At 54.7% G+C, this 13,090-nt stretch overlaps 1 protein-coding gene across 1 annotated transcript; it reads left to right on the plus strand.

Moving 5' to 3' along the window:
• Positions 1–1,276: 1,276 nt before the first annotated feature.
• LOC134794418 (uncharacterized) lies at positions 1,277–11,684 on the plus strand. The gene is made up of 2 exons (XM_063766232.1): positions 1,277–1,311; positions 8,185–11,684. The coding sequence occupies exon 2, from the start codon at positions 9,064–9,066 to the stop codon at positions 11,314–11,316; it is 2,253 nt and encodes a 750-aa protein (XP_063622302.1). The 5' UTR covers positions 1,277–1,311; positions 8,185–9,063; the 3' UTR covers positions 11,317–11,684.
• Positions 11,685–13,090: the final 1,406 nt, after the last annotated feature.

The raw sequence follows: 13,090 nt of genomic DNA on the forward strand, positions 1-13,090 counted from the left end.
CCGCCTATAGAACCCTGAACACATCCCTTTGTGGTAGGCTTTTCGCTGACCTCGCCCGCGTAGTGTACCTTTATCACCCGGTCTTCCAAGTAGGAGCATACCGTGTGATAAAGGTTCCTCGGGCAGCGTTTCTTTGCCAATTGGGTTTTTAGCTTTGGCCACCATGCGTTGTCAAAGGCTCCCTCTATGTCAAGTGAGATCAGTAGTACGATGCGCTTTTTCGTTTCTACTTCTGTTTTTATGTGTCTCATCAAGTCATAGAGGGCATCCTCTGTTGATTTCTGTGGCATAAACCCATACTGACGTTCGTTCAGGGTCGGGAGGATGTGCCATTTGATCCTGTTTACCAGCATTTTTTCCAGGATTTTCCCTAGTACCGACAATAGACCAATCGGTCGATACGATTTGGGGTGGGTGTAGTCCTCCTTTCCGGGTTTCCGCAGGATGCAAACATGTGCTAACTTCCAGGCTTTGGGGAAGTAGGCTAGCCTAAGGCAGGAATTCGCTAGACACAAAAATACTTCCTTATTACACTGGATAGCTTCTGCGCATATGTCCGCAGTGAGTCCGTCCGACCCAGGTGCTTTTTTCGGGTTCATACTTTTGACAGCCATGTCCATTTCCACTTGCGTGAATGGTGGATCGTCGTCAGTGAGGTCTGTTTCCACTACTGGATTTCCCCCCTCTGTATCTTCCCTGGTGCACCTGTGATGGTCGGACTCTTCTTCCCTGCGGTCATCCGGATAGAAGCACTGCGCGAGTCGTTGGGCCGACTGTTTCGGTGTTAAGGTTTGCCCTTGTTCGTCCCTAAGCAACGTGTCTTCTTGACGTCTAGCCGTTTTTCTTAGAACTCTGTAGATTTTGTCCCACATTGTCTCCCTCTCCTGCGTGGTACAAAATTCTTTCCAGCTAGCCGTCTGAGCCTCCATTGCTTTAGCTGAGTAGTCTTCCTTTACCTCAAGGTATTGGTCAACTACGTACTGCCTTCTGTTTGGGGCGGCGTTCCTTATTCGCCTTTTCCGCCTTAACACCTCTTTTTGCAGTCGGTCCAGTTCTTTGGACCACCACGGCGGGTTTGCATCTGTCTTTGGGACACCCGGCTTTGGGATGCTCTCCTCGCATGCTTTTGACACTGAGCTGATATAGGCGTTAGTTGCCCTCTCCAGCTCTTCCGTGTCTCCAACGTTGCTCATGGAGTGTTCTGTTAGATCCCTTTGCCGGAGCTCCCGCGACATGGCGTTTTTAAATTTGGTCCAGTTAGCTTTTTTCGTGTTGGGTTAGGTTAGGTTAGGTTAGGTTAGGTTAGGTTAGGTTAGGTTAGGTTAGGTTAGGTTAGGTTAGGTTAGGTTAGGTTAGGTTAGGTTAGGTTAGGTTAGGTTAGGTTAGGTTAGGTTAGGTTAGGTTAGGTTAGGTTAGGTTAGGTTAGGTTAGGTTAGGTTGGGGTGCGGGATTGGTAGACCTCCTCGTGGTGCACCCTGGGAGGGGGAGGATAGCCGCTCAGTTGCGCGCTTGCTATTCTCCCCCTGCGAACTACCAGTCACAGAGTGGTTATGGCAGTCGAGTCTTCTCCTGCGTTGGCTTTAGTGCCGTGTTGTTGTAGATGGCTGCTCCCGAGATGCCTCAGCTAATCTGAGGTGTCAGGGGATGCAGCCGTCTTGGAGGTGGTGCGTTTGCATCGTTTGTTGTCGGGGCCCGGTTCAGGGCCAGCGGCCGCTTGGCGGCGTGGGATGGCGAGCCTTCAAGGTTTGCGGCGCGGCGGGTCTGGCGGTCACAGTCATATGGCTGCTAGATGGGTTTCGGCCCCCCGTCGGGCAACCCGTAACCCGCACTGAGCGGGCCGGGGGCGCTGCTCATTGAGAGTAGCGCTGCGTGGAGAAAACCACTATAATAAATCCCCAATCCTAAGGTGAGCGGACCGTGCCGATGGGATGCATGGCTGGAGGGAGTCCAGTGCCAAGCGTGCGGGGGAGCTCACCCCCGAAAAAAGAGACGACGATGTGGAGCATTGGTAAAGTACAATGAAGGCTGATTGCGAAAAAAGTCCCCTGGCGGGTCTCCAAAAGGAGGAATCCCGTCCGCTCACTTCGGTGACCGGCTGCCCTCCGTATGCAGGGGTGGGCAACAATCGCCTCGTAGGCCGGCAGGTTGCCGGTCTCCGTGAACACAACCTTGGCGAAACGAATATGGACATTGATGCTACGTGGAATAAGGACTTTATTGAATGGGTGGTGAAGGACTGCGACCTGTTGTCGTACTCCAACACCAATGACCTTTGCGTGAACGCGGGAGAGTGCTCGAATGGTAATTTGGGTGCATTGAGGCTGAGGGGTGGCGGTTCGCCGTCGCGAGAAGAAAAGGGTCGTTCTGACAGCGAATTGACCCCAAAAGATTCTAGAGCAGCCACGGCGGAGTTGCCAACGACGGTAACTCCCCCACAGGGTGAACTTTCGGAGCCCTCAACGAGTACAGGGTTACGGAGTCGACTGAGGAGCCGGAGATCGCTCCCAGACATCCGCGTGTCTTTAACCCGCTGTGACTCTCCAGCTCCGAAGAGTACCTCCACGCAGTTGCAGATTGCGTCAGTAAAAGAAAAAGAGACGGAAGCCTGTGGTGGTGAAAACGAGGTAAATGTAGAAGAGTCAGCTTTGATAGACTGGCATAGAGATGAGCGAATTGAGTCAGACTCGGCCATGAGCTGCGACTCACTGAGTGACAGTGACCGACGGTTTTTGCGGAAACGCAATCTGAGCGGTTCTGGGTCGGAATCAGACGGGACCGCCGAGAAGAAAAAGACGCAGCCCACATTAAAGCGGGGTCGTGGTCACGCCATAACCACTGGCAAGTACGCGGGTATGGCCAAGACCCGAGAAGATTACAAAGTAGCAAAGGAGCAATACCGGCGGCAAGAAGCGGAAAAGGCTGAGGCAGAGCTGGAATGCATGACCATCCGCATGCGGCCAACTGTGGAGCGAAGTGTGGCGTCTGGTACAGAGGTAGAGAGCCAGCTAATGTCGGACCTTAACAAGCAAGTTCTTGACAGCGTGGCCGTGGTTAAAAAAGTGGTAGCTACGTCCGGGAACTTAAAAGGCACCTACCAGCGGAAGCTGAAGGATGCGGCCACTGCGATTACTGATTTCGCCCAAATGATGCTAGAACGCACCACCACGGATGAGACCAAATTGCTACAGCGGACTGTCTCCCGTCTGCAAACACAAATAGCGGACCTTAAAAAGGAACATGAAGAACTCAGAAATGAGCTGCGACTCGCTAGAGCAGCCCCGTCCCCGTTGACACCGGCCTCACAGCAGTCGCTCGTGGCACCATCTAACGTGTCCCAAGAGGAGGCCGAGCGCACGATAATGATGAACGTGGGCACAATGGTGAACGCCCGCCTGGAAGCCTTAGAGGACAGGCTCCTTCCAGCTAAAACTGTGCGGCCACCGCTGGCCGCAGACAAAACAAAAAAGACGGCCCAACCTGCATATCAGAAGGACAACAGGCAGGCTGCAACACCTCGCCCAGTCCTGACGGAACAACCTACCGCTGGACCTAGTGGGCTAAATAAATCAAAGGCACCCAATGGTGTGCAACCATCTTCTGCTCCTGGGAATGAGGGGAAGAAAACGGCAGCAAAAAAGGGCAAGAAGAAGAAGGGAAAGACGGCTCAACCTGCGGATGCACCGCGTGAGCCTCGTCCATTACCACCTGCTCCGGCTAACGTGGACGAGACATGGACAAAGGTGGTTAAAAAGGGCACAAAAAAGAAGGCAACAAGTCCTCCAACGCAGCAAGCAGCCCCCAAGAAGGCACGTAAACTACGCCCTCCACGCTCAGCGGCGATTGTCCTCACGCTGAAGCCGGAAGCTGAGGGAGGTAAAACTAACTACGCGGACATCCTTAAGGAGGCTAGATCTAAAATCGACCTAAAGGAACTACAGATCGAGGGAGTCCGGTTCAAACGAGCAGTCACAGGGGCTACCATTATTGAGGTCCCCGGGGCGACCAGCAGCGAGAAAGCAGATGCTCTCGCGGATAAATTGAGGGAGAAATTAAATAACGAGGTTGTCCAAGTCTCCAGGCCTACAAAAACCGCTGAAGTCCGCATCTCAGGGCTGGATGACTCTGTCACGCCTGATGATGTGAGAAAAGCCGTGGTCAAAGTGGGTGGGTGTCACATAGACCAAATAAAGTGTGGCGAAATCCGCCAGGACTTCTCAGGCCTAGGTTCCATTTGGGTCCGCTGCCCAATTACGGTGGTTAAAAAGTTGACCGACAGCGGCCGACTGATTGTTGGATGGGTATCGGCAAGGGTCCAACTGCTGGATCAAAAGCCTATGCGTTGTTTCCGCTGCCTTGAAGCAGGCCATGTCCGCGCGCAGTGTCAGGCTCAAGAGGACCGCAGCGACCTGTGCTACCGCTGCGGACAGTCCGGCCATAAGGCGGCCACGTGTTCTGCCGCACCGCACTGCGCTGTTTGCGCGGCGGCCAATAAACCGGCAAGACACACAATTGGGAGCAAGACATGCTCTGCTTCCAAAACCAACAAGAAGGGGAAGAAGAATGGCGATGGCTCCCGAGCCCCCTCGCAATCCGTCCACCAACCCGCCTCTGATGCGGTCGAGGGTGAGCAGGCAGCGCCAATGGAAACCACATAATAATGGCGTTAAAATTTGTGCAGGTGAATCTCAACCACTGCCTCGATGCTCAGGATCTCCTGTTTCAGAGCATGGCGCAGTGGTTGGCACATGTGGCTATCCTCTCCGAGCCATACCACGTCCCCCAAAGGGACAACTGGGCTGGGGACTACGATGGCACGGCGGCGATTATAACTCAAACAGCTACTGGCTCACCGCCCTTCGAAAAGGTGGAAAAAGGGAAGGGATTTGTGGCCGCGCTCCTTGGTGGCATCACAGTAGTCAGTGTTTATTTCTCGCCCAATAGGAGTGTGGCTGAATTTGAAGCCTTTCTAGTAGAAGTAGGAGCGGTTATTGGTCGCTGTAATCCGCGTCCCGTGATTGTTGCGGGTGATTTTAACGCCAAGTCCGTCGCATGGGGATCCCCAGCAACGGATGTACGTGGGCGGGAACTAGAGGAGTGGGCAGTTGCGGCTGGTCTGGTGGTTGTCAATCGGGGTTCTGTCGACACATGTGTTCGAATACAGGGTGGTTCCATTGTCGATGTAACCTTTGTTAATGCTGCCTTGGCCCGTCGTATTCAGGGTTGGGAGGTGCTTGAGAGTGTAGAGTCCTTATCCGACCATCGTTACATACAGTTCAGGGTCTCCGCACTCCCAGGTACTCTGAGCGGTCCAATTAGTCAGTCACTGCCAGGTGACGGTCCAAGATGGGCACTAAAACGCCTAGACAGAGAGGCATTGGTTCTTGCTGCTGAGGTCCAGGCATGGAACCCGACTCCGGCGTATCCAATAGATGTAGACGAGGAGGCGAAATGGCTCGGTGAAGCAATGTCGAACATTTGCGATGCAGCGATGCCCCGAGCCAAGCCTCTTCCTCCTAAACGTCAGGTCTACTGGTGGTCTCCGGAGCTCACGCAACTCCGAGAGTCATGTGTTGCGGCGAGGCGCCTTTATAGTCATCAGCGAAGGCGCAGGCTCCGGGATCCTGCCCGGGAGACAGAACTATATGCAACATATAGAGAGCGTGCAAAAAGCCTGAAGATCGCTATAAAGCAGGCAAAGGAGGGCTCATATCGGGAAATGCTCGATATGTTAAATAATGATCCTTGGGGGCGACCATATAAGATGGTCCGAAACAAACTTCGCCCTTGGGCTCCCCCCCTAACGCGAAGTCTCGAGCCGGATCTACTGCGAAATGTGGTGGAAGCGCTGTTCCCGGCCTGCGATAACTTCGCACCGCCAGCAATGGCACCCCCCGCTGAAATTGAAGGTGACGAGGAGGAGATACCCGACGTGTCTGATGATGAACTTGGCGCAGCTGTGCTAAGACTTAAGGCCAAAAACAAAGCCCCTGGGCCTGACGGCATACCGGGTCGGGCCTGGGTCTTGGCCAGTAAGGCTCTGGAATCACGAATGCTGCAAATGTTCTCAGCTTGCTTTCATCAAGCCAGGTTTCCACGGCAGTGGAAGACAGGCAAGCTGGTTCTCATAAAAAAGGAAGGACGCCCGGCAGATTCTCCATCTGCCTACCGCCCAATAGTGCTGCTTGATGAGATTGCGAAGCTCCTGGAGCGCATAATAGCCAGCCGTCTCATCAAGCACCTCGCTCGTGTCGGACCTGATGTGGCAGATTGCCAGTTTGGTTTCCGCAGCGGCCGTTCAACAGTGGGCGCCATTCAGCGTGTTAAGGCTCTCGCTGACGAGGCGGTGTCCCGAGGCGAGGTAGTCTTGGCAGTGTCCCTGGACATTGCCAATGCCTTTAACTCGTTGCCTTGGGGCTGCGTTAAAGAGGCGCTGCGGTATCACCAGGTACCAGAATATCTAAGGCGGACAGTCGACGCGTACCTCTCGGACAGGTCCGTCACTTACCCGGGACGGGAAGAGTGGGCAAGATATCCAATGTCTTGCGGTGTTCCACAGGGGTCGGTCCTAGGGCCACTCTTGTGGAATATTGGATATGATTGGGTCCTGAGAGGCGCAAACCTGCGAGGCGTAAACCTCACCTGCTACGCCGATGACACTTTGGTGACAGCTCGCGGGAAAACCTTTAGGGAGGCCGCCATACTGTCAACGGCAGGAGTCGCTCACGTCGTCGGTCGGATCAGGCGATTGGGACTAAAGGTGGCCCTACAAAAATCAGAAGCTTTATGTTTCCACGGGCCCCGCAACGCGCCACCGCCGGATGCGCATATAGTGGTGGGTGGAGCCCGGATCGGCGTCGAGTCCACAATGAAATACCTGGGCCTCACACTCGACAGCCGGTGGAATTTCCGCGCCCACTTTCAGCGCCTGATGCCGAAGCTGCTGGGAGCAGCTGGCGCTCTAGGGCGTATACTCCCAAACACGGGGGGACCCAAAGCGTCATGTCGACGGCTGTACATGGGGGTCGTCAGATCCATGGCCCTGTACGGAGCCCCAGTCTGGGCAGACATTTTAAAGAGAGAGGAGGTAGCTCTACTAAGGGCGCCTCAAAGGGCAATTACAACTAGAGCCATAAGAGGGTACCGTTCGATCTCTTTCGAAGCGGTATGTGTGCTGGCAGGGACTTTACCATGGGACTTAGATGCGAGAGCCCTCGCAGCGGTTCACCGTTGGCGCGAGGAGGCGCATCACAATGGAGACTTGCCAGCACCGAGAGAAATTGTAGGACGACGAGACGCCATTAGACTGGAAATGGTGGACGTTTGGGAGCAGAGGCTGGCGCACCCTAGCGCAGGCCGTCTGACTATTGAAGCGGTTCGCCCGGTTCTTAAAAAGTGGCTAGACCGGACATATGGTGCCTTAACTTTCCGACTGACTCAGATCCTCTCGGGACATGGATGTTTCGGGAGGTATCTTAAGGACAGAGCCAGAAGAGAAATAACTGCAATATGCCACCACTGCGACTGCCCGGAGGACACTGCCCAACACACACTAGAAGTGTGCCCAGCCTGGGAAGAAGAGCGCCGCACTCTAAGCGCTGTAGTGGGACAAGACCTCTCGCTGCCCTCCGTGGTGCGAAACATGGTGGACAGCGACAGGTCGTGGAAGGCTGTGCTGGACTTCTGCGAGGCGGTCATAGCGCAGAAAGAGATGGCGGAGCGCGGTAGGGAAGACGATCCAGCTTCCCAGCCGATACGTCGCAAGCGCGTGGGGCGACGGCGACTCGCATATGACCGCCGACTTCCCCCTTAAGGGTTCCTGTGGGCGATAGGCTCGGGGACGTCTGTCGCCTACACAAGGGTCCCTGGGATGGCGAGCACGCCGTAATAATGGCGCGCAATTAGGGAGGTAGGGGGAATATGAAATTTCGTCCAGAGTTGTGTCCGGAGTCCGGACGGCCGCTGGCGAGGTTGCGGAAGAGTGCCGCAATGTCCCTGTGACCTCGCCATATAGCGTTGAGCCGGCCAAGAGGGGTTTTAGTGGGTATACCGTGGGCCTCATTAGCCTATACGGGAGTCCCACATAACCATCCAGGCCCGTCCCCGCGCCTGGGTGGTATGCGTAATGCATTTCCCCTCTATAAAAAAAAAAAAAAAAAAAAAAAAAAAAAAAAAAAAAAAAAAAAGGTTAGGTTAGGTTAGGTTAGGTTAGGTTGGGGTGCAAGGGCTGGTAGACCTCCTCGTGGTGCACCCTGGGAGGGGGAGGATAGACGCTCAGTTGCGCGTTTGCTGTCCTTCCTCTGCGAACTACCAGTCATAGGCGTGGTGCAGTTGAGCTTGCTCCTGCGTTGGCTTCAGTGCCGTGTTGTGTGGTTGGCTGCCCCCGTCATGCCTCAGTTCCACCTGAGGTGGCAGAGGACGCAGCCGTGGTCTAGTGGTCAATACCATTGGCCTGTGGTGGCCGTGCGATGTCGTGCGTGCATCGTCAAAACCGCAAACTTGGTCCGTTGGTGCCAGGAGCGGCGGCCGTCTCCCTTCGGGGTGGGGGCTGCGAGGAAGAAAACCTCTATAAAAATTACCCATGGTGAGGGCGACGGTTGACTCAGGTCAGCTGTCGGCCAACTCGTAACCCGGCCCGCGGGGTCGGCACGAGGGTCGCTGGCGTTGGACGGGGACCGCGAGGACGGAATACCTCTATAAAAACCACCTAGGGCGGCGGGTGCTGCTAGCTTCGGGGAAGAAGTTAGTGGTGCAGACTATGGTCACCGTCGGCCGAACCGTTATCCCGGGGTGGGTTCTGGTCATGTTTTAGGCCTGCCCTCGGAACCGGTAACCTTGCCTTAATCGGCCGGGTCAAGGGGAGTAAACCCCAATAAAAAATCCATAACTCTTGGCGTGTCGGCTTTCCGCGTCAAGATGCTCTTCGGAGCGGCTGGAGTGAGTACCAGTCATGAGAATCCAAACCTGTGATACCGCCCGACCTCACAGTGTTAATAGGGCCACCTAGGCATCGAGGATCTCTGCCTTCCGTGGAAATTTATTTCTCCTCTACTCGTGGGACTTATTATGCAATTGAATAATCTTAAAAAACAAACCCAACAAAAACCCAAATCCAACCTGACCCCTGCAAACGAAGATCGGACAAAGAATGTTGCTTCTGATTCGGAATTGACGACGAAGGTGGCGACGAAAGTCGCAAAAGTGACGCTTGAGCGTCTAGACGCGGAAAAGGTCTCCGCAACAGACTCGGACGGGAGTGTTACCTCTGTCCGGTCCATGCGCTCAGCCCGGTCAATGCGCTCAAACCGGTCTCGATCACGCTCACGCTCCCCAGCGAATGAGAGTCGCTTCTTTAGCAAGAGACGGCGCCTTTCGAATGAAAGGTCACGATCTAGGTCGCCGAATGTTGACGATGGTCCTAGTACATCGGCAATTGTGGCGCCTGCACGCAGAGGAAAAGGCCGTTCCCCCAACACGGAGGAAAACGTCGGCTATGCAAAGGCTGTTGAAGGGGCCAATAAGGCGAAACGTGAACAACTTCGGCTTCGCGACGAAGAAGAGGCGGAGGACTTATGTCTGTCTTATAAAACCCGCCAAGTAAGACTATCGGAAATGTCCACCGACGAGGATGTGAACCTCGATGATCGCGTCCTTGTCAGCCTAGAAACCATTGACATGGTGGCCCAAAAGTCCAGTCATCTTAAGGGTACCTTTCAAAAGGCCCTAAAGGACTCAGCCAAGGAAATGAAGAAGGTCTTTGAGGAGCTTAGGACACACACGGTATCCGACGAAACCCGGCAACTAGTAGCACAGAACAAGCGCCTTAAAGCGGAACTGGCAGATGTCCGCTCTGAGCTCCGAAAAATTCGCGAGGAAATGCAACGCTTTGAAATTTCACATCGGAGTTCGCTTCCCATAGAGGAGATGAACGTGGTTCAATCTGCGTCGTTGGGACCTCATCCACCGGCGCCATCCAAAAAGAAGGCTAAGTCTAACGAACCTGCGGCCCTAGACATAGAGAGCATTGTCCGGGCTGTTACAACTCAAGTAGGTAGCATGATTAATGCTAGATTTGATGGTTTGGAGAAAGAAGGCAGACTATTGCCAGCCCAAAGTCTCCGTCCACCTCTGGCAAGCGACAAGAGGAAAGAGTCGGCTTCAAACGTGAGCGTCGTCCAAAAGCCCGCGATGCCAGTGGCCTCTGTCCCTGGCAAGAAGGGTCCACCAAACTATACTGAAGAGCCGCAAAAGATCAGCGGCAAGGGCAAGGGCAAGGGCAAAGGCAAGAAAAGCATTGCCCCACAGCCCATTGTCAGCCAGAGTACGGCAACCCTTCGGTCCCATCCAGCGTCTCCAGGTCCCTCAACAGAGGAAGGATGGCAAAAGGTGGGCCCCAAGGGCAAAAAGAAAAAGAAGGCGGCCAATGCTGTTTCCAAAACACAACCGAAACAGAAACAGCAACCAAAGAAGGTACGCAAACTAGTGCCCCCGCGTTCATCAGCGGTGGTTCTGACACTGCTCCCAGAGGCAGTTGAAAGGGGGGTGACGTATGCGAATGTACTTACGGAGGCCAAGAGTAGGGTCGACTTGGCTGGACTCGGCATTTCTGCATTGCGAATCAAGCGCGCAATCACTGGGGGCACCGTTCTAGAGGTCCCAGGAACCACCAGTGGTGATAAGGCCGACCAACTGGCCAGAGCGCTTGCGGAAAAGCTGGGTCCAGAAGCTGTTCGTGTATCAAGACCTGTCAAATGCGCAGAGCTCCGTTTGACAGAGTTGGACGACTCAATATCGCCCGAGGTAGTAGTAGCTGCGATCGCCAGCGTCGGCGAGTGCTCAACAGACCTGGTAAAGACCGGTGAGGTTCGTCGAGGTATTAGAAGACTCGGCACTCTGTGGGTGCGCTGCCCTGTTACGACAGCCAAGAAAGTCACTCAGGCTGGTCGCCTTGAACTCGGTTGGGGCCTCTCGGCTAAAGTTAGCCTTCTTGAAGAAAGACCCATGAGGTGCTTCCGCTGCCTGCAGATGGGGCATGCTGGGGTTCAATGCACAGCGACTGAAGACTACAGTAACCGCTGCTATAACTGCGGTCAACCAGGACATAAGAGGTCAGCTTGCTCTGGATCAACTCAATGTATCCTGTGTCATGCTGCGGGAAAACCTGCGGACCATAAAATCGGGTCCAAAGCGTGCACCAACCCTAGCCCAAAGAATACAAAACGCGCTGGCGATGGCCCCCAGGCCCCCTCCCAGGCTGTTCTCCCCTCCACCGGTGCGGTGGAAGAAGCTGAGATGGACATTGTAACGACCGACCATTAATGACAATAAAGGTGTTGCAAACTAACCTCAATCACTGCGCCAGGGCTCAAGATCTGCTTTTGCAATCCCTGGCTCAGTGGAGTATTAATGTGGCAGTTGTGGCTGAGCCGTACTCAGTCCCACCGCGAAGCGATTGGGTAGCTGACATAGACGGAGTTGTCGCATTGGTGGCAAGAGGAGGCACATTCGAAAGCGTTGTCCGGGGGAAAGGTTATGTGTCGGCAAATTATGAACGTGTCACTTTTGTCGGCATCTACTTTTCTCCAAATCGCTGTTTGGCTGAATTCGAACGGTTCCTGGCGGAGGTAGGCACCCGAGTCAGCCAGCTTTATGGCCGGGGATCAGTGGTCGTCGCTGGAGATTTTAACGCGAAGTCTACTGCGTGGGGTTCGCCGGCGACGGACGTGCGCGGTGAGGTCGTTGAAGAGTGGGCACTTGCATCAGGGCTGACTCTAGCCAACCAGGGAGTTGCTAACACGTGCGTGCGGCAACAGGGCGGGTCAATAGTGGATCTGTCTTTCACAAATGCCGCCCTGGCACGCTGTGTCCATGATTGGAGGGTACTGGAAGATGTGGAGACGCTGTCCGATCACCTGTACATTCGTTACGACGTCTCCACATCGCCATCAGCTCAAACTGGCCAAAATTGCACGCTACCGATTGGCGGCGGAGGTCCAAGATGGGCTCTCGGTAAAATGGATCGAGACCTTCTTTTAGAGGCGGCTATTGTACAGGCGTGGCTTCCTTCGCCGGAAGGTGAAGTAGTGGTGGAGACGGAAGCATCCTGGTTCCGGGATGCCATGACACTAATATGCGATACGGCGATGCCCCGAGCCAAGCCTCCACCACAAAAACGAAAGGTGTACTGGTGGACTGCTGAGCTTGCACTAATACGCAAGGAGTGTACAGCCGCGCGGCGTCGGTACACAAGGCAGAGGCGCCGACGAACAGACGAAGACGCAGAAAGGAACCTTTACGCCTTGTATAAGGAGGCAAAGAAGTCCCTAAAAGCCGCCATTGGAAATGCCATGGACGCTGCCAGAGAAGCATTCCTCGACACCTTGAATGCGGACCCCTGGGGCCGGCCCTACAAGCTCGTAAGAAACAAATTGCGCTCCTGGGGCCCCCCGCTCACCCAAACGTTGGAACCCGAGTTTGTCAGCGACGTGGTTTCGGCATTGTTCCCTAGAGGAAGAAACAACAGGCCGCCAGCAATGGCACCACCACGAGCAGACGAAGTGGAGGAAGCTGAAGTGCCACCTGTAACAACGGTTGAGTTTGGCGTAGCAGTGATTAAGATGCGAGCCAAGAACACTGCCCCCGGTCCAGATGGAGTCCCCGGCCGCGCTTGGGCCCTCGCGCTGAAAGAGCTGGAGCCGCGACTTATCCGTCTCTTCACGGCATGCCTGGAGCAGGGCCACTTCCCAGTAGCATGGAAATCGGGAAAACTGGTACTGCTAAAGAAAGAGGGTCGTCCGTCTGATTCGCCTTCAGCGTACCGGCCGATTGTTTTGCTTGATGAGGTGGGGAAGCTATTCGAGCGCATCATAGCGTCCCGCCTCAACAAGCATTTAAGAGGGGTTGGTCCAGACCTGGCCGGAAATCAATACGGCTTCAGGAGCGGCCGTTCTACAGTGGACGCGATCCTGCAAGTGAAAAGACTGGCACAGGAGTCTGTTTCTCGGGGCGAGGTCGTCTTGGCTGTGTCGCTAGACATAGCCAACGCCTTCAACACCATGCCCTGGGAAACTGTAAATGAGGCTTTGCGCTACCA

This window comes from Cydia splendana, chromosome 1 (assembly GCF_910591565.1).
Source record: "Cydia splendana chromosome 1, ilCydSple1.2, whole genome shotgun sequence".
Classification (NCBI taxonomy): domain Eukaryota; kingdom Metazoa; phylum Arthropoda; class Insecta; order Lepidoptera; family Tortricidae; genus Cydia; species Cydia splendana.